The 18,632-nt window shown below is 54.8% G+C and overlaps 5 protein-coding genes across 5 annotated transcripts; 4 read left to right on the top strand and 1 right to left on the bottom strand.

Moving 5' to 3' along the window:
* Positions 1–524: 524 nt before the first annotated feature.
* On the top strand, positions 525–5,793 carry BDZ99DRAFT_386083 (multidrug resistance-associated protein 1; the record flags this gene model as incomplete). Its single annotated transcript, XM_033715458.1, has 10 exons — positions 525–809; positions 902–3,572; positions 3,654–3,814; positions 3,889–3,992; positions 4,134–4,163; positions 4,223–4,260; positions 4,310–5,227; positions 5,280–5,348; positions 5,402–5,493; positions 5,542–5,793. 10 exons carry the CDS (start codon positions 525–527, stop codon positions 5,791–5,793), a joined length of 4,620 nt encoding a protein of 1,539 aa, XP_033577895.1.
* Positions 5,794–6,580: 787 nt separating this feature from the next.
* Positions 6,581–10,100, top strand: BDZ99DRAFT_519605 (uncharacterized protein; the record flags this gene model as incomplete). The annotated part of the gene is made up of 5 exons (XM_033725431.1): positions 6,581–6,731; positions 7,729–8,012; positions 8,162–8,867; positions 8,919–9,134; positions 9,190–10,100. 5 exons carry the CDS (start codon positions 6,581–6,583, stop codon positions 10,098–10,100), a joined length of 2,268 nt encoding a protein of 755 aa, XP_033577894.1.
* A 1,967-nt stretch (positions 10,101–12,067) lies between these two features.
* Positions 12,068–13,801, top strand: BDZ99DRAFT_441571 (uncharacterized protein; the record flags this gene model as incomplete). Its single annotated transcript, XM_033717775.1, has 2 exons — positions 12,068–12,291; positions 12,360–13,801. Coding segments are annotated over exons 1-2 (1,599 nt in total), but the record flags the coding sequence as incomplete, so codon positions are not given.
* Positions 13,666–16,747, top strand: BDZ99DRAFT_497854 (uncharacterized protein). The gene is made up of 2 exons (XM_033723548.1): positions 13,666–15,374; positions 15,438–16,747. The coding sequence occupies exons 1-2, from the start codon at positions 14,130–14,132 to the stop codon at positions 16,554–16,556; spliced, it is 2,364 nt and encodes a 787-aa protein (XP_033577892.1). The 5' UTR covers positions 13,666–14,129; the 3' UTR covers positions 16,557–16,747.
* A 55-nt stretch (positions 16,748–16,802) lies between these two features.
* Positions 16,803–18,321, bottom strand: BDZ99DRAFT_462214 (Brix-domain-containing protein). The gene is made up of 4 exons (XM_033719798.1): positions 17,995–18,321; positions 17,870–17,900; positions 17,646–17,682; positions 16,803–17,596 (listed from the first exon to the last, which is right to left on the bottom strand). The coding sequence occupies exons 1-4, from the start codon at positions 18,276–18,278 to the stop codon at positions 17,010–17,012; spliced, it is 939 nt and encodes a 312-aa protein (XP_033577891.1). The 5' UTR covers positions 18,279–18,321; the 3' UTR covers positions 16,803–17,009.
* Between the last annotated feature and the right edge of the window lie 311 nt (positions 18,322–18,632).

The following is an 18,632-nucleotide window of genomic DNA, read 5'->3' as shown; positions in this document are numbered from 1 at the left end:
TTGAAGGACAGATAGACAGCGTATGTAGCGTGCAAAGTCTGTCTTCGCAACTGACACAAAAGATGAGGATGTTAGGGCGCATCGTGAAGGCGCCTTGGAAAGCAGAGTCCACGGTTGGTTGAAGCAAGGCTTGCTCGGCAGCAGGGAACAGCCGCTCGGATCGGCTGAGGGCCTGAACCTTTCTCGCCCCGCGTCGACTGCATGATGGAGGGATGAGGATAGTGGCGCGGGCCAATCGAGAGCCTGCTGATTCGGATTCTAGGCAGAACTTCTCGACAATCGGCTCGTCGGATTGCCAGTCGGGGCATCTCGTGATCGGGAGAGTGGTGTTGACCGCCAATGCGCAGAAAACCGTTCTATGACGACGCTAAATCTGCGTCCTTACTCAGCATCTCTTCGATTTTTGTCAAAGCTCCTCCACGACTTCTCGTCGTTGCCTCCACGTCCCCATTCCCGACACCAACATCGCCCGGAACTCCCACTTCTCTGCTAGAGGAGTTGGTACATCGCGAATCGCTCGATCAATGCACGGCACCGGCGGTCTGCAGGCTCCGCTGACTCCGTTCAAGCCCTTCTCCCACGGATATCTTGCCGCAACAAAAGATCGTCAGCAACCATTATGCGGTAACGCCGAGGGATGGGGCCCCTTGAGCCCGTACCGCTACGACTTCACGCCATGCTTTCTGGATGTATGGATATCGGTGGTGGCTGTTTGGGGGATTGTTGCGGGTGCAGCGGCAATATGGTACCTCTTCAAGAAGTGCTCCGCCCAACCTGTCTCAAAGAATTGGCATTTCTATGCTAAGCTTGTACGTTAATCTTATCATTGCCATCGTCTGGTTGAATTATCATTGCCATGAAAGAAGCACTACTAGTCCATCTACTAATGATACCCTGCCAGATTACCATTGGAGCTCTCATTATTACCTCTGCGTTACAGGCTGCCCTACAAATTGAATACTTCACCGGGATATGGGCGGGCGACTTCCGATTCTGGACAACCATACTTACGATTCTCTCGCTAGGCGTCATATTCTACATACAATACATCGAACACTGGAGGTCGCGAAACGCCAATGGAGTGGTATTGTTCTACTGGCTCTTTCTCCTGATAGCCTTCGGGGTCAAAGTCCGATCACTGGTCTCCCAGCAGATGTATAAAGAACATCTGGCATACTTTGTTGTGTTCTGCGTGAGCGTTGCGTTGGCCGGACTCGAATTCATCCTGGAGTGGCTTGTGCCCAAAAAGCTCAGCGCATATGATGCCTTGGGTGACGATGATGAGTGCCCCTTTGAGTATGCGGACGTCTTCTCGGTCTTGACATTTGGCTGGATGACACCTATGATGAAGTATGGGTACAAATCGTTCCTCACCCAGGACGACCTTTGGAATCTTCGGAAGCGCGACACCACAAAAGCGACGACAGAATCCTTCAATCATGCGTGGAATCACGAGCTCGAGAAGAAGCATCCATCGCTGTGGATGGCCCTTTTCCGCGGATTTGGAGCCCCCTATTTCCGAGGCGCGTGCATCAAGACAGTGAGCGACACCCTGGCTTTTGTTCAGCCCCAGCTACTCAGGCTGTTGATTGTATTTGTGGACTCATATCGTGGCGACGAGCCCCAGCCGGTCATTCGCGGAGCTGCGATTGCGTTGGCAATGTTCGCGGTTTCAGTCTCTCAAACCGCCTTTGTACACCAGTACTTTCAACGGTCCTTCGAAACAGGGATGCGAATAAAGTCTTCTTTGACCGCTGCAATCTACTCCAAGTCAATGCGACTGTCAAATGAAGGCCGCGCTGCAAAATCTACGGGTGACATTGTTAACTACATGGCTGTGGATACCCAAAGACTCCAGGATCTCGCCCAGTATGGGCAGCAGCTCTGGTCCGCACCTTTTCAAATCACACTATGTATGCTTTCTCTATACCAGTTGGTTGGTTTTAGCATGTTTGCCGGTGTTGGCGCTATGCTCGTTATGATTCCTGTGAACGGATTCATCGCCAGGATCATGAAGACACTTCAAAAGCAACAGATGACGAACAAGGATTCCCGTACACGGCTAATGACCGAGATATTGAACAATATGCGGTCTATCAAGCTATATGCCTGGACAACTGCATTTTTCAAGAAGCTGAACTACATTCGGAACGATCTGGAACTCAAGACTCTCCGAAAGATTGGGGCGACTCAAGCTTTCGCCAACTTCACTTGGTCCACTACACCATTTCTCGTGTCGTGTTCAACTTTTGGGGTCTTCGTGCTTACACAAAATACCCCCTTGACCACAGACATTGTCTTCCCGGCACTCACGCTCTTCAACTTGCTCACGTTCCCGCTGGCGATCCTTCCTATGGTTATTACCTCCATTGTCGAAGCTAGTGTAGCGGTTGGCCGCATAACGAGCTTCCTGCTCGCGGAAGAACTTCAGGAGAATGCTGTGTTGCGGGAAGATTCTGTCGAAGAGACCGGAGACGAATCTGTCCGCGTGCGCGATGCGAGTTTCACCTGGAACAAAGCCGAAGAAAGAAGAGCACTGCACGACATTAACTTTTCCGCACACAAGGGAGAGCTGTCGTGTATTGTTGGGCGGGTAGGTGCCGGAAAGTCGTCAATGCTGCAAGCATTGCTCGGGGATCTTTGGAAGATCAAGGGTGAAGTGGTAATGCGTGGAAAAACTGCGTATGTACCGCAATCAGCGTGGGTAATGAATGCATCTGTCAAGGAAAACATTGTCTTTGGTCATCGTTGGGACCCACAGTTCTACGACAAGACTGTCAAAGCATGCGCTCTCCTGGACGACTTTGCGTCGCTCCCTGACGGGGACCAAACCGAAGTCGGCGAACGAGGCATTTCACTCTCTGGTGGCCAGAAGGCAAGACTTACGCTTGCTCGTGCTGTGTACGCCCGAGCTGACGTCTACTTACTCGACGACTGCTTGTCGGCAGTGGATCAGCATGTCGGAAGACATCTCATTGATAATGTTCTCGGTCCGAAAGGTCTTTTGGCTGGAAAGACGCGAGTTCTAGCGACAAACTCGATCCCGGTCCTCATGGAATCAGATATGATTGTGCTTCTGAGAGAAGGCAAGATTCTCGAGAAGGGCACCTACGATCAGCTCATGGCCATGAAGGGTGAAATCGCTCAGCTGATACGGTCGTCACAGAACGAAGATCAGAGTGAGGCCGACAGCAAGACATCCGAGAGTGTCACAAGCGACGAGGAAACTACTGTATACGGCACCAGCCCAACGTCAGAGGACGAAGATGATGGTGAAGCAGAGGCAGTTCAAGGAGGACTGCCCCAGCTGGCTCCATTGAGGCCTGCCAACGGTGCGTCTCGCAAAGCAAGCAACATGACGCTCCGGCGCGCGAGCACGGCTACCTTCCACGGCCCTCGCGGTAAGGTGACCGACGAGGAGGGCGCCGGCCTCAAGAGCAAGCAAACAAAAGAGTTCTCCGAGCAAGGCAAGGTCAAATGGAACGTGTATGGCGAATATGCTAAGACGAGTAATCTTGCTGCGGTGTCAATTTACGCGGTGATGCTTATAGGGGCTCAGACGGCGCAGATCGGTGAGTGACGAACGGGAATAGCTTTCCTTACATGAGACCTGTCACTTTTTTGCCGTGGAGCGGAGGCTAATGGTCGCGCAGGTGGGAGCGTGTGGCTCAAGCAGTGGTCTGAAGCCAACGGCGAGGCACATGGGAACCCACACGTGGGGCGATACATCGGAGTATATTTCGCTTTTGGCTTCGGGTCAGCCACGCTGGTCGTGGTGCAAACTCTCATCCTCTGGATTTTCTGCTCTATTGAGGTGAGTAATCCCGGAACCTACCCTTGTATGGATCACCTGGCACTGGTGCATGGCTAACGGACGTTCGCATCTAGGCTTCTCGCAAGCTCCATGAGCGGATGGCTTATGCTATCTTCCGCTCGCCAATGAGTTTCTTTGAGACGACACCTGCCGGCAGGATCTTAAACCGCTTTTCAAGGTAAGTCCCTGCTCACAATATGCCTGCTGCAGGCAGACACAAATAGAATTCGCCCACGTCGTCGGGCGGCCCGCTGTGTTTTGATCTCTCCCGCTGCCGGGGCCCGCGACGAGCGAGAACTCTCGCTAACGTGACCCCTAGTGATATCTATCGCGTCGATGAAGTTCTTGCGTAAGTGACGAGACGTTTCATCTTGGCATGCACAAGCGCGGCTGACGTGAGTAATTTAGGCGAACGTTCAATATGCTCTTCGTGAACACGGCCAGAGGTTCGTGGTAGCACACCCCCCACCATCTGATCACACTAACCTCACGCAGCCGCATTCACCCTTGTCGTCGTCTCCATCTCGACGCCTATCTTCATCGCCTTGATCATCCCGCTTGGCGCCCTCTACTTGTACATCCAGCGGTACTATCTCCGGACTAGTAGAGAGCTTAAGCGCCTAGACAGCATTAGCAGAAGCCCCATCTACGCCCACTTCCAGGAGTCGCTTAGCGGAATAAGCACCATTCGCGCCTATCATCAGCAGCCTAGATTCGCCCAGGAGAATGAATGGCGCGTGGATGCCAATCTCAGGGCTTACTTCCCGTCCATCAATGCCAACAGGTGGCTTGCCGTGCGCTTGGAGTTCATTGGCTCTGTCATCATTCTGGCATCTGCAGGGTTTGCTATCATTTCAGTGTCAAGCCATAGCGGCCTGTCAGCTGGTATGGTTGGTCTGGCCATGTCGTATGCACTGCAGATCACGCAGTCACTGAATTGGATTGTGCGTCAGACCGTTGAAGTCGAAACCAACATCGTCTCTGTGGAGCGGGTCCTGGAGTACGCAGCGCTGCCAAGCGAAGCCCCCGAGATAATTTCAAAGAAGCGACCTCCCATAAGCTGGCCCTCTCAGGGCGCCGTGTCTTTTGAAAATTACAGCACGAGATATCGCGAAGGCTTGGATCTCGTGCTAAAGAACATTAACCTTAAGATTAAGGCGCACGAGAAGATTGGTGTTGTGGGTCGCACAGGTGCGGGGAAGAGCTCCCTCACCATGGCTCTTTTCCGCATTATCGAGCCCACGGAAGGTTGCGTGAGTATCGACGATTTGAACACGAGTACGATTGGCTTGTTGGACCTTCGCAGACGACTGGCGATTATTCCCCAGGATGCCGCGCTATTCGAGGGTACGGTCCGAGACAATCTGGACCCAGGTCACGTTCACGATGACACAGAGCTATGGAGCGTCCTAGGTGGGGCTTATCGGAAATTTCCAATCGGGAGCTGCAGCTAACCATATCCCAGACCATGCGAGATTACGAGATCATGTTGCCAGCATGCCAGGCAGACTCGAAGCTCGCATCAACGAAGGAGGTTAGACCTTGACACTCTCGGAATTGAAAGAGCATTGCTGAACAAAACAACAGGTTCAAACTTGAGCTCAGGGCAAAGACAACTGATATCCCTGGCGCGGGCCCTCCTGGCTCCTAGCAACATTCTGGTGTTGGACGAAGCGACGGTCCGTTACCCAAGAGACTTATCCGTTGCTATTTCTGACATTTCGCAGGCTGCCGTTGATGTTGAAACGGATGCACTGCTGCAGACAACCCTCCGAAGCAGTATTTTCAGGGATCGCACGATCATCACGATTGCTCACCGCATTAACACAATTCTAGACTCGAATCGGATCGTCGTGCTTGATCACGGTACGGTGGCTGAGTTCGACACTCCGGCAGAGCTAGTTCGTCGCAAGGGCCTATTCTACGAACTTGTCAAGGAGGCGAATCTGCTGAACAATGTCCTCGATGTGACGCAATAACAAGATAGGGTGAGCGTCATCATGCGCCGGCGTTTTAACCGTAAGAGGGCGACCGGATGCTGACACGGTTGTTACATGCCGTGACTAAAATGATCTCATATGCGTCCCGAGAGCTGACTATAGATAGGATAGCAGCTAGGGATTTGGATTTCTTTTGGAGACGCGCCTACAGCCTGGGTGCAGGCTACGCGACGGTTAGCCCCGTGGGCGGTGGAAAAAGCAGCTCATACAGTTAACATATTTGTATATACCTTCAAAGATTTAATCATCTTGTATTCACGCAGATCTTACGAGCCCGCACGTTTGGCAGTCTCACCGCCCTAAAACTTAATACCCCTCAGCATGCCAATTTCAAGGGGATCCGGCGGTAAGTGTACAGTGTGGCTTTCCTATCCTTTCTTTTTCTGTCTCGGTGGCGGCAGCTCCACTTTCCTGTCAGTGTCCCAGACCCACACGGTCAACGGTCACATGTGATCTGTCACGACGCGGCTCTAGCAAACGGTGATGCGTGGCAGGGCTGTCACGGTGAAGGGAGATGGCCTGCCAGGGACGGACCGGTGGATCCAGGAACGCGTGGGAACACAGCGGTGGGCCAGTTCCTGAAAACACGGGGGCATATGCCAGAGATGCCCCAGAGAGGCTGGGAGCATCGAGGAACCCGACGACTGCAGACCCGAGCAGCCGCGAGCAGCCGCACTCTCCTTGGGTTGTCCGGCCACGGCATGACGAGAGGCGGGAGACGGCATGGTGAAGCGATCGACGCTGGGCAGCAGGTTCGGGACTGACGATGAACCCGGTTCTCTCGAGGCACTCGGCACACATGTACCTCTGTTTGCTACCCGTGCAGCGTTGCACGCAATGGTGGTGCAAATGGGAAGTCCTGGATGCCCCAGGTGCTGCTGCATGGCATCTACGATCCCCGCCAGTCGTTGCGCCAGGTACGCCGACGAGACGCGCGGAACAGCTACCGGCTTCCGGCAGCCAACCATGGCGCTGCGGCGGCAAGATGGGTGCGAGCCGTGCAGGGGGAGTTTTGCAACATCCTGGCCGTGGCGGCTTGCTTCTCATACAGCGTCTCTTTACGTCCGGTGGTCACTCTCTAATATCAAGCCACAGACTTACCGTACAAGGGAGCAACTCCGGACGCCTTTAGGGAGGAATAGCAACGTTCTAGCCAATCAATCCTCAAGATGGTTAAGTACTAGCCCAGAAAAGAGGTATACCAGGATTGACTCAGTTTAGCGCTATGTTTGCCGGACGTGAAGAAATGCTGTACACCCGTCCGTGACGAGAGATCGAGAAGCCGTTCTCGCGCCGCTCGCAGCAGCTATCGTCCAGCATTTCCACGGTACCGTTGATGCACGCGGGCGAGTGGCACGGCGGCCAGCCTCGTCTTCCAGGAAGCATAACGTCGACTTAGGCTCCAGCTTCTTAAGGCAGGTCGCCCTGCGCGTCGACGTGCGAGCCATTCCTCCGCGTCCACCAGCCGGGGCTCTGCAATACCCTCGTCGCGCCACTTCGCTTGCCTGCTCTTTCTCCCCACAACCAATCGCCACAGAGCAGGGCGGTGGCCCTCGTTGCGGTCCCGATCACCTGCTCGGCCGCTGCTGCTCGGGAAGAGGGGGCTACGTGTGGTCGTCTCGCTGACACTCGCTGTATTTTTCTCTGCCACCAGACCCGCTGTTGCGTTCTACGCCGCTCGCAGGCCGCCCACGGGCACTCTGCAACCGCCTGAGGCCACGAGAGAAACGGACAGTTGGAGTAAGTCCCGCCAGCTTGGGAGCGATGGGGTCTAGTAGGGATCTGCCTCGAGCCGTGGACGCTGAAAACGGCTGCTGAAGACGCGCGGCGGCAAGCCCTCGCTCTCCCCTCACCCGTCTGCCCCCAGCAGCAGCTTCGCGGCATGATAATGGAGACACTGACGATTGACCACAGCTCCGTCTCTTGACAACGCCGTCGGTGTCGGTGTGTCTTGGAGCATCTCGACGCTGGGGCATCTCGACGCTGGAGCTCTCGCTTCGCTGCGCGGTCTCACGGCCACGCTCGCCGGCCGGCACCGCAGAAGCTCTACCATGGTCCTCGTTGACGACGAGAACTGCAGTATCCCTGGCCCAGGGCCCCGCGGCAAGTCAAGCACCCCCCCGAGCGAGCAGAAGGATGGGCCGTCTCAGGCCGTGGGCAAGACAACGGCAACGGCGCAGCAGCCTCCAACGCCATCGGTACGTGCAGCCCCGCTTTGCTAGCTCCCGCTCCCGCCGTCGCCCCACGTTCGCGGCGTGACTTGCTGGTCCGGGACGACGTCGTGTGTTTTCGAGAGCGTGGATGAATAAAGTTGGCGCTTGCGCCCACTAACACGGCCGATGACCAGATCGCCCTCGACCCGGCAATCCGCACCGCCCTGACAGACTCCAGCTGCGCCTGGGCCCTGACCATCCTGCACGACGCCAAGCGTCCTGCGTCGTACTATTCCTCGAGCAACATCGAGCGCCAGAAGAGTGTTTTGTTCCGCAGTGACGGCTGGCAGCGTATTCAGCGTGCCGCCGCCGCTCGCCAACAAGCCCCCCAGGCTGCACCTCCAAGCCCGCTGCCCGAAACTGCTCCTGCTTCCGGCAGTGTCGACGACGAGCCTTCAACGAAGAGAGCTCTTTACCGTTCCTCGATACCTCGGCCTCACCGCGACAACGGCAATCTCGATGTAACGCCCCGCAAACGGCGGCACTCTGCCCACAGCCTCTCCGCTGAGTCTAGCATCGACATGTCTGCTCCGGCCACCCCAGCTGCTCCAAGACAACGAGCCTTGCCTCACACAGGCGACTTCACCTTCCAGATCAGCGACTCCGAATGCGTCAAGTGGGCCCTCCAGAGGCTGCTCGACCAACTTCAGCAGATTAGTCTGAAGGCGCTTGAAACCGAGTGGATCAAGGTGGCAGAGCCAAAGAAGCAGTCAAACTTCCCGTACAGTAGGAAGACGCCTAAAGGAGGCCGCAAGAGGACTAAGGATGGTCCACGGATTCCCAAATGGTGGCCGATTGAAGAGTCTGAGTACATTGAGCCGCACCATAACAACAAGGCCGGTATTCTATGCTCCCACTAGACTTCTGTGTTGACAAAGCTAACTGGTGTAGGCCGGACTGCGGTTGCGGTTGCGTTATTGCGTCTCAGAGACCGTGGTAGCGGTTGGGTGGATAAACTTGAGGCTGAGTCTAGACGTGTCTCGCTGTACTTTTGCTCCAACAAGTGTGATGCTAATGAGCTTGAGCGTGAACAACGAAGAAAGGACGTTCTCTCCTGCATATTTCTAATTGCCAGATACGAGGAGGATTATCACTTTGGATGCATTGGTAAGTTACTATCCTCCTATTAGGTTTTCTTGGCAAACTGTTTACCGTTTTGCAGACGCAGATTTTGAGGTCACAGCCCCCGACATACCTTCTGTGAGCAAGAAGAATGTCAGGAAGAAGGCGCGCACCTACAAATCGTTCCAAGTGTCAGCAAGGGACAGTCGTGCCACTTCAATGGCAAGCCCTAGCACTGGGAGCAGTCCTTCTAACCTCGTCTCACCCGCCAGAAATTTGACCCTCTGCGATAACTCGAGCCTTGGGATTCGATCTCCCCACCAGCCTGCAGAGTCACCAAGACGCTTCCTCGGCGCAATGCCCACTATGATAAGTCAGAGTGGACACACCCTAGAAACATTGCCAACAAGAACGCTACCACATGGAAATGGTCATCATCAGTCTTTCCGGGACCAATCATTTCATGGTGCCACAACGACTGGCCTTCCAGACCTCGAGGCGTCGCATATGCGAGCTCGCCACTCGTATGATTACAATGCTAAACCCTCCGTAAGCCCATACGACGAATTGGGCATCAATTACGAAATGCCCCGTAATCAGCAATACGAGATCCCGCAGTCGCCTGCACCCTTCACCGGCTGGCAGACCAACCCAAATTTGCAGCCGACATATAGCGTGTCCACATCGTTTCCACCCCGGCATAACTCCTTAAATGGCGATTATCAAGTTACTGAGTCAATCTTTCCTGGCAGGAGTAACTTCTCATTTCAAGCGCCGGACGTGATGACAAGTACTACCTCCTATCAGGGCCCTGTCACAGCAGCGAGCCCAATGTCGATGGCACCACCGATGACTAGGAGCTATAGCCAGGCAGGAGCGAACGAGTTTCAGACGGCAAACACCCCGTTGCCGCTCAGCGTATCGAGCCCGTTTCAAGAGGGAAATTATCGCGAGAATTCGGGAGCTGGCCTCCAGTCTTATCCAATGAATGGGCACAATCAATACCAATAGCTGTACGGCTGGCCCTTTTGGCATCAACGCAATTAGAATGGAATGATCGGGCAATTTGGGTCCTCGCTCTTGTTTCCCTGCCTCGCCATCGACTGAACCAACTATATATATATTTCTTCACCACGAATTCTTCCTCCCTGGTCGACAAAAGTATTTCCCTTCCTCCTCAGATCATCTTGGGTGGTGCTGGTACCATTGCTCACGATGCTTCTCGGCGGCTCTCGTCTCTTTGCGATCATACTCTGGAACCCTCACCTCACATTCATCAACGACCGCTTCAACACCCGCACATCGAAACGCTCGGAGCTTCATCTCGTCTTCTCGCTTCCATTTGGATCATATCTCTACGAATCACGCCCCAATATTCTCACCTAACGTCCAAAACTCCCTATTGTAACAGTATTACGACCCTCACGACAAACTTGCTTCTGGGCGGTTCCCCGTTAGCGACCTCATTTGCGTCCTTCATCGCATACATATCCTACCACCAAAAGCGCTTCCTCTCCTGTTTATACGGTATTCCCCCTGCGCACACGGCTCCTGCGCTTATTCATTCTATCATGGCAACAGTTCCTTCTTATCATCGATGAGGGTCAGCATACATACATACGTACGGGTTTACCTTGTGTATAAACAAAAAGTGCGCTTATTAGAGCGTCTTCAAGGCGGAAAAAGGGCAGGGTAGGCCTGTATGTGTAGATTTTCGGATTGAGTTTAATGATAATTGTATTGCCTAGTCTCGGTAATTCTTGGTTGGGGGGTGTGGGGCAGAGTGGGAAGGGGAAAATACACAGAGACGCGAAGAAACTGGAGACTGGAAGGATGGATGGGAGGGGGAGAAATAAAGGGAGAGGTTTACGGTGATGAGTGATGGATACTGCTATTGAGTGGCTAGTATAATGGAACAAGAGTGTATTTCGGTATTCTGACTGTTTGTTGGATGAAGGCGGGATGATTTGTGACATGAAATATCACCGTCTGAGGTCGCCTAGCGAGTTTACTCGTTGTCCAAGATGCTCAGGTTAAAGCGTATCCAGGGGCTTAAAGAATGAATGTCATGTGCCAGTGGGAATTTTGATTAGATATTCTTTTCGAGGTCCTATTCGGCCCCTATCATGCCAGTTTACTGGCGTTCATCGTTTCTCGCAGATTGTCTAGTATTCATCGGCACCTTGCATCAGTGAACTGCTCTATGTCGTGGGGATCACGTGGGTGACGCTTGTGTAAAGTTTCACCCGTGGGCGGCATCTTGAAAAGCACCATAGAGGCTCATGAATAGAACAATAGAGACTCGTGAACAGAACAATAGGGTGGTGTGAACAGAACAATAGAGGACGGTGAATCGAACAATAGAGAGTCGTGAATAGAACAATAGCGGCGCGGGGACCGTGCGCTGCCAAGTCGAGGCCAGGCGCCGATCCCTGTCTAAAGATCGTGTCTGTTGAACTTCATTGCGACACCATCCTCCATCCACCATTCTCAAAGAAACTTTCCACAACCACTTCTGCTGCATCAGCACACGTTCACAAAACATACCGCTCGCTCCCGCGAGCTGCCCTACCACAGACGCGATCCCCCGCCTTCAGCGTATGAGCGACACCAAGCACCGCAGCTCGCCAGGATGAGACGAGGCGGACAAGGAGGAGGACAAGGAGGAGGACAAGGAGCAGGCCAAGGAGGAGGCCAAGGAGGAGGACGGCGAGGAGGAAACTCGAACGCGTCGCGCAGTGATGGCGGTCCTGCAAACAATTTCCGGGCTCCGAGACGAGGTGGAGCGAACGCAATGCCGCCGGCGGATCCATTTCGAGCGCCACGATCCACAGGGAACGGAAGAGACCGTGGTGGTCTGAATGCACCTACTGGACCGGCATCGAGCTCAAAACAACAGCGCGGCAACAGGAATCGCGATACCCAGTGGAGCGGGCGCCGCAACCAGACGACGTCGAGGTCATCGACTGTGGAGGTTGATGAGGGCGGGCGAACGAGCGACACCGACGAGGATACAAGACTAGCTGCCTACACGGAAGAAGAGATGGATCATGGAAGTGAGATGACTTTGGTTGAACAGCGCTCTTTCATCGCTCAATCATTGGAGCAAAGGCTTCATAGTGGAGCAGCTTCGGACGAGGAAAAGTCTTTCATTGACAAAGCTTTGAAACAGAGGCGCGGCATTGAACAGCGATGGGAGAAGGTGAGCTACCGTCTGCCTCACCTCTTCGATCGAGGGGCTTGCTGCTAATGATCTTACTCGCGCTACAGCTCAAACAAAACCGCGAAAAGCAGCGCCGCTACTATATTGCCACGGGGAAAATGCAAGATCCGGAGAAACCTAGGAGACTTGAAGATGCTATCACACTTGTTGGAGAGTGTCAGGATATGTGCCCGGAATACGAGCGAGTTCAGCGGATCTACCAGAACGATGTCTGGGCTCACGAGAACGAACCGATGAGCTTGACCTTTACCCGGCCTGCGCGAATATTCGACGAGTACCGCATGGTCAAGAAGTTCAGGCGATCGGCTGCTGGCAACGAAGAACAGCTACCGTCCGACCTTCGCCCGCCTACGGTCCTCAAGCAGACACTCGACTACCTATTTGCCGGGCTTCTCCATGACTTCAAGTTGAGAGATGTACAGACCTTTATCTGGGACAGGACTCGCGCCATCCGAAATGACTTTTCTATCCAGCAAGTCACGAGGGACGAAGATGTCAAGATCGCTATCGAATGCTTTGAACAGATTGTTCGATTTCATATTTTGTCGATGCACGAGATGTCAGCCCCGGACATAGACGTTCCAGACTACTCTTGGGCTCAGGACTACGAACAAATGGACAAGACGCTGCTGTCACTAGATGCCTACTATAGCGACAATCGGGACAAAAAATATCAGTCTCCACACGAAGCTGAGTTCCGCGCCTACCAGGTCATCTTATGCCTGAAGAGTCCGGTACCCAACATCGAGGATGTGATCTCGAGGTGGCCTCCCCACATCGTCAATGACAAGAGAATCAGAAAAGCCGTCGAAATCTACAATGCCGGACTGAAAGGCACCAAGAAGATTGGCCCGCTACAACCCTCCAGGACGCCCTCTTTCGCACGCGATGACTGGGCAGACTTCTGGTCAGGGCTCAACTCCGACTCGTACTCGTTCCTAATGGTAGCTACCGCAGAGATCTGCGCCATGCCAATTCGGGATATGGTCCTAAAGTCTTTCGTCAAAGGGTTTAAGCAGGGCGGAAAGAAGCGGCTGGAAGATTGGACGCTCGAAGAGATGGGGAAGATCCTGGGATTCGAGGACTTGAGACAGACTCGGGCGCTCTGCCTGAAATACGGATTCAAGATCTGTAAGACTGCTGATGGTACTTCAGAGTTTGTCGACCCATCTTCTATCGGAACCCGGCCACTGGAAACTCCAGACGGGCTTCCAAGTCAGATGCAGGGGAGGCAAGCTGGTAGGAGGAGGGAGTTGAGGAAGGCGTCAGCTATCATACAGGGTTTGTCGGTCCTTGAAGCGCAGAGATCCAATTTAATAATTCATTCGGAACATGTACTAACAGAGAATATAGATGAAGAAGTTTTGCCCGAAGACAAGCCGCTGTTCGTTGCCTCAGACGAAGAGTCTGACGGAGCCGAGTCTGAGCCTATCGTACAACGACGAAGCTCCGCAGAGAAGAATAAATATGATAGATTTATAGCAGGAGCAGAGGCTCTCAGAACGCGCTCTGATTCTCCGTCTATTTTCGGTGCACCGCAAGCCGCTGTATCTTTTGGGACCGTCCAAAAGCCCCTGGAGTCCCCCAGCACCGCACCAAAACAGCGTCTGGGCGGGAGGCTCTCCCTGTCTCCTACACAGCAGCCTGGATCAGAGCAAGCCGGCACGAGTTTTGCACCGCAAGCAGCACCGTCTGTGTTCGGTGCACCGCAGGCAACACCGTCTGTGTTCGGTGCACCGCAAGCCGCTGTATCTTTCGGAACCGTCTCAAAACCCTTGGAGTCCCCCGGCACAGCTCCAAAACAACGTCTGGGCGGGATGCTCTCGCTGTCTCCTACACAGCAGCCTGAATCAGCGCAGTCCAGCACGAGTTCTGCACCGCAGGCAACATCGTCTATCTTCGGAGCACCGCAAGCCGCTGTATCTTTCGGAACCGTCTCAAAACCCTTGGAGTCCCCCAGCACAGCTCCAAAACAACGTCTGGGTGGGATACTCTCGCTGTCTCCAACACAGCAGCCTGATTCAGCGCCGTCGTTGGTCCCTACAAGAGCTCCAGCAGCGCCGCCCACGCTCTTTTCACAACGAAATGAATCAGCGCAGCCCGCTACGAGTTTTGTACCGCAAACAGCGTCATCGTCGGCCTCTACACCAGCTCCAGCAGCGCCGCCCACGCTTTTTTCACAACGACGCGAATCAGAGCAGCCGGCTACGAGTTTTGCACCGGCTACGAGTTTTGCACTACCAGCAGCGCCATCATGGGCCCCTACAGAGCCTCCAGCACCTCTTGCAGCGCCCCCCATACTTTCTTCACAGCAACGCGAATCAGCGCAGCCGGCTACGGCTTTTATACCGCAAGCAGCACCGTCGTGGTTCTCTACACCAGTTCCAGTAGCACCACCCGTGTTATCTCCACAGCAACGCGATTCAGAGCAGCCGGCTACGACTTTTGCACCGCAAGCAGCCCCATCGCAGATCTCCACACAACCTCTAGCAACACCGCCTGCGTTCGGCGCACCCCAGCCTGAACCAGAGCAGTCTGATAGGAGTTTCGTGCAGCAAGCGGCGCCACCAGAAGCCCCCACGCCACTCGATCCCGGAAGAGGAGCAATCCAAGCCGAGAAAGATCGAGCCTTGGATGTTTTCGCGGAGGAACTATTCATGGACGAGGCTAATGGCGTCATGAAGCAGTTCTGCGAACACTTCATGCAGGGCATTGTTGCTGAAGAGATGAAGAAGCTCGAGGAAGAACAAGCGCTCCAGGAAGCTGCAAAGTTCCGTGCATCGAAGCTTGCGGTCAAGTATGGTCGACTTTGGTGGGAGAACGCGTACAAGAAGAAGCTGATCCGTCGCGGAGCCGAGCGTCGCGCAAAGTTCAAAGCTTCTTCGCTGGCGACTCCTCTAAATGATGTTTCTAACATCGATTCCTCCTTGAATGGTGCAATGGGTCCTCCGAAGTCGCGGCGCTCAAGGCGCGACAGGCCTGCCTCACAAGGCAGCGCAGGTCAAGCTGGAACACCAAACGGTGTCTCAAACGCCAATGGCTCCAATGCCAACAGACACTCTGTATGTCCCAACTGCTTATGCCCCAATTGTCCCACGCGTGAGAGCGCTCATGGTCATACACAGTCCCAATCCGGAGCAGCTCCGGAGGCGTCATGGACGTCTACTGGTTCCACTTCTAGTCGCTCGCGCAAACCCTACGATGTAGATGCCGAACTTCGCAAGACTAGGGCTAGTGACGCAACTCAGTCGGAATACTTCCTCAGGAAGACTCTTGGGTATTCTGAACCACTGTCCCCCACCAAGCCATCTACCGGCAAGCGCAGCAGGGCCACGGAGGCAGACACGGACACCTCACCAGGCGACCAGTCCTCCAGCAAGCCGAAGCGGCCGCAACCATCCCGGATCCCAAAGCACAGCCCTCCCGCCCTCTTCGATGACGCCGCACGCGCCCGTCTCCGCTCCTCCCAACCACCCAAGACAGACGAGGAGCGCCAGGCCCGCGTCGCCGCGGTCATGGCGCGCCTCAACCGCCCGGCCAGGAACGCCTCGCCGATCAACAACTTCCTTGCGGCCACCGCCGGTCGTCGTCGCCGCTCCATCCCCGAAGACGTGCTGCAAGCCGCGCTCGCCGACCCCATGGCCGCGAGAGTCGCCAACATCTACGCCGAATTCGACGAGACCGAGCACTTCTACCGCGAGATGCTGGCCCATCTCAGCCGCTCCCGCTCCTCCAGCGGGAAGAAGACAATCTCGCCACCCGACGCCAAGAAGCAGCAGCAGCAGCAGAAAAAGGCTGTCCTCAACGGCGTCGCGAAATCCACCACCAAGAAACCTAACGAGGCGCCAAAACCGGCGTTCTATGGCCGCGTGAGCCGCTTTGTGCCGCGCGAGCTGTACGGGAAGGGCGTCGCCGCGCTGCGCGCCTCGGGGATCGGGAGGAAGGATAAGGGGAAGGGGAAGATGGTGGAGTCGGAACCGGAGGCGGCGCCGACGCCGGACTTCTTTGTCGACTCGGAGGATGAGGCTGGGGAGGAGATGGAGAGCTATGGCAGTGGGCAGTACAGCGACGAGTACAGCGGTGGGTTTGAGGAAGAGGGCGCGGAGGAGATGGATTGGGCGAGTGAGGAAGAGGAGGAGGAAGGGGGGTACGCCCGCCCGTCGAATTCGGGCTCTGGCTCGGGCTCTGGGTCAGCGTTTGGCGGGAAGGCGGGGACGAGTGCGGAGGATGCGATTGAGTTGTAGATGGGGTTTTGGCGCGGAGGAGGCGAGATGCGAAGCGTGTGGTTTGGACCCTTTGGTCCTGTTTGTGGAAGGGGGAGCGAGCATGATTGATGAATATAGTTATGATACCCGGAGCGTGGGCGCTTGATGTGAGCGCGCTGCAGCGATGAGCAATGTAGAATAGCTATGGAATTAGAGATTCGATCAATTGCGTTTGATATATTTCGGCTGCTGAAGGCATATCACTTGAACAAGCACACGCTCGACTGTGGAAGTGTATGGGAATTAAGAAGTGTTAATTCGAGTCTACCTACCATGCGACTCTACAACCGAAGAGACACTGAGAAGCCCCCCCCAATGCGGCCAGTTCCGCTTTTGGTGTCCCCGTCGAAGACCACGATGTCCCAAATACAATCCCAGGAAATTGCCATATCGCCAAGAAACGCCACGGGGGTCCACGTGTTAGTGGTATATCTAAGCAAACACAACCTTGTTGTCCAGCGCGTCCTTCTCCTTCTTCCGGCCGCCGTAAGTATTGAGGCCCAGATCGCCGCGCTTGACCTTCCTCTCCAGCCCTTGCTCGCTCCGCCGATTGTACTTGCCGGCTTTCGACTGCCGCAGGTCCGATCTGATCTGGTTGGGCGAGACGAACTCCTTGTTCTCGTAGATGACGGGGCCGCCGAAGCTGCCCTCTAGGATGACGATCGGGGTCATGACGACCCGCGGGCCGATCTCGACAAGGCTGATGTTGGTTTCGACGTTCTTGCCTTTTTTGGGGGCTGGCGCCGGGTCCACCTCCATCTCGCCGTCGGCGGTGGGCTTTGGCTTGCCGGGCGCGGTTTCGTTGATTTGGTAGACGCGGATCCAGATCTTGCCGTCGGTGATGGTGAAGCCCATGACGTGGTCGACGAAGGGCTTGATCTTGCGGGAGGTCTTGGGCACGCCGAAGGTGTGCAGGAAGAGTTCTTTCAGGACGCGGAGATGGGGGGTTTTGTCGAATGCGGCGTCGAATGAGAGGATGGGGCGGGAGCCTTTGAGGCAGTTGCCGGTAAAGTGGAGTTCTGGGTGTGTGAGTGTGCAGTGATAGATTTGATGCAGGATGAGTCTTACCCTCCATGGTGTGGATGTTTTGAATGTGCATTTTCACCTAGTAACCCTATTAGTTTCGGTTTGGTTGAGTAGAGAGACCTGGACGCTTCCACAGGTAGAAATAAAGTGTAGACAGAGGTTCAAAAAGTCCAAGGACATCAAGAGTAAAGTTTGCGACAAAATCATAGATTCAACGGATAGAAGATCGAGATAGGGAAAGGTCACGTGACACGTAGAATACTCACAGTTGGCCCGTTTGGCGCTTTTGAAATCCACCTGCATTTTGTCAGATACTGTTAGACTGGAACCGCATAATACTGTCAAAGAGACCAGATTTTTGCCGCCCAGACGTGATTAAAAAAAAGCATACCCATAGAGATCCTTGCCTTTTCTCGCCTCAAAGAATAGAACATTGTTGCAGTTGTACAGATCGGCGAGCTCATTCAGCTGGTACAGCTTCGTCTTGGTGTCGAGTTTGGCATCCTTGCGGCTGTGTGGCATCAGCGAGTAAAGGTCGTTCATGAGGTGTCGGTGTCGGTAGGTGACGCCGCGCGAGCTCAGAATCAGCACGCGCTGCTTGTGCTTTTTGGGGCCGGCCGTCTTTTCCTCGTCCCCTCTGTCCGGCTTGGACAAGCTCTTGTAGACTGCGGCCATGGCGACGATGTCGTGTGTATGGCGGTAAATGTGCTGGTCGCTCTGAAAAAGTTCTGTGAGATCGCGGATGTGCACGGACCAGCGATCGAAATATCGGCGCCAAGCCGGCTGCGGATTAACCAGACTCCCGCCCCCATCTCAATGCAGTAAGGTCTCAATATGCCGCAGGCTTCCAACCTTCTTGAAGGGACGATGGCATTTGAGCCTCCTATCACCTGATGAGAAGCCTCTCTCCGCTGCCGGGCGGCTGCTGGAGCGCTGCGGCATCGTCGCCTGCCCGCAGCACCCCCTTCTCCGACGGCTCTGGCTGCGACGTTCCGCAGCCTGTCCCGTGGTTCGATATCCGAGCTGGGT

The sequence above is a fragment of the Mytilinidion resinicola genome, assembly GCF_010093595.1.
Source record: "Mytilinidion resinicola strain CBS 304.34 unplaced genomic scaffold BDZ99scaffold_8, whole genome shotgun sequence".
NCBI classification, from domain to species: Eukaryota; Fungi; Ascomycota; class Dothideomycetes; order Mytilinidiales; family Mytilinidiaceae; genus Mytilinidion; species Mytilinidion resinicola.
This window is presented reverse-complemented; position numbering and strand designations above follow the sequence as displayed.

Bases quoted from the DNA above. Each gene is read 5' to 3' on its own strand.
- BDZ99DRAFT_497854 (XM_033723548.1), top strand. From the start codon at position 14,130: ATGCTCTCGCTGTCTCCTACACAGCAGCCTGAATCAGCGCAGTCCAGC. The intron at 15,375-15,437 runs GTATGTCCCAAC...GGTCATACACAG, and splicing joins CCAATGCCAACAGACACTCT to TCCCAATCCGGAGCAGCTCC.
- BDZ99DRAFT_462214 (XM_033719798.1), bottom strand. From the start codon at position 18,278: ATGGCCGCAGTCTACAAGAGCTTGTCCAAGCCGGACAGAGGGGACGAG. The intron at 17,683-17,869 runs GTGAGTATTCTA...TAGGGTTACTAG, and splicing joins AAGCGCCAAACGGGCCAACT to GTGAAAATGCACATTCAAAA. The intron at 17,597-17,645 runs GTAAGACTCATC...TCACACACCCAG, and splicing joins AAACATCCACACCATGGAGG to AACTCCACTTTACCGGCAAC.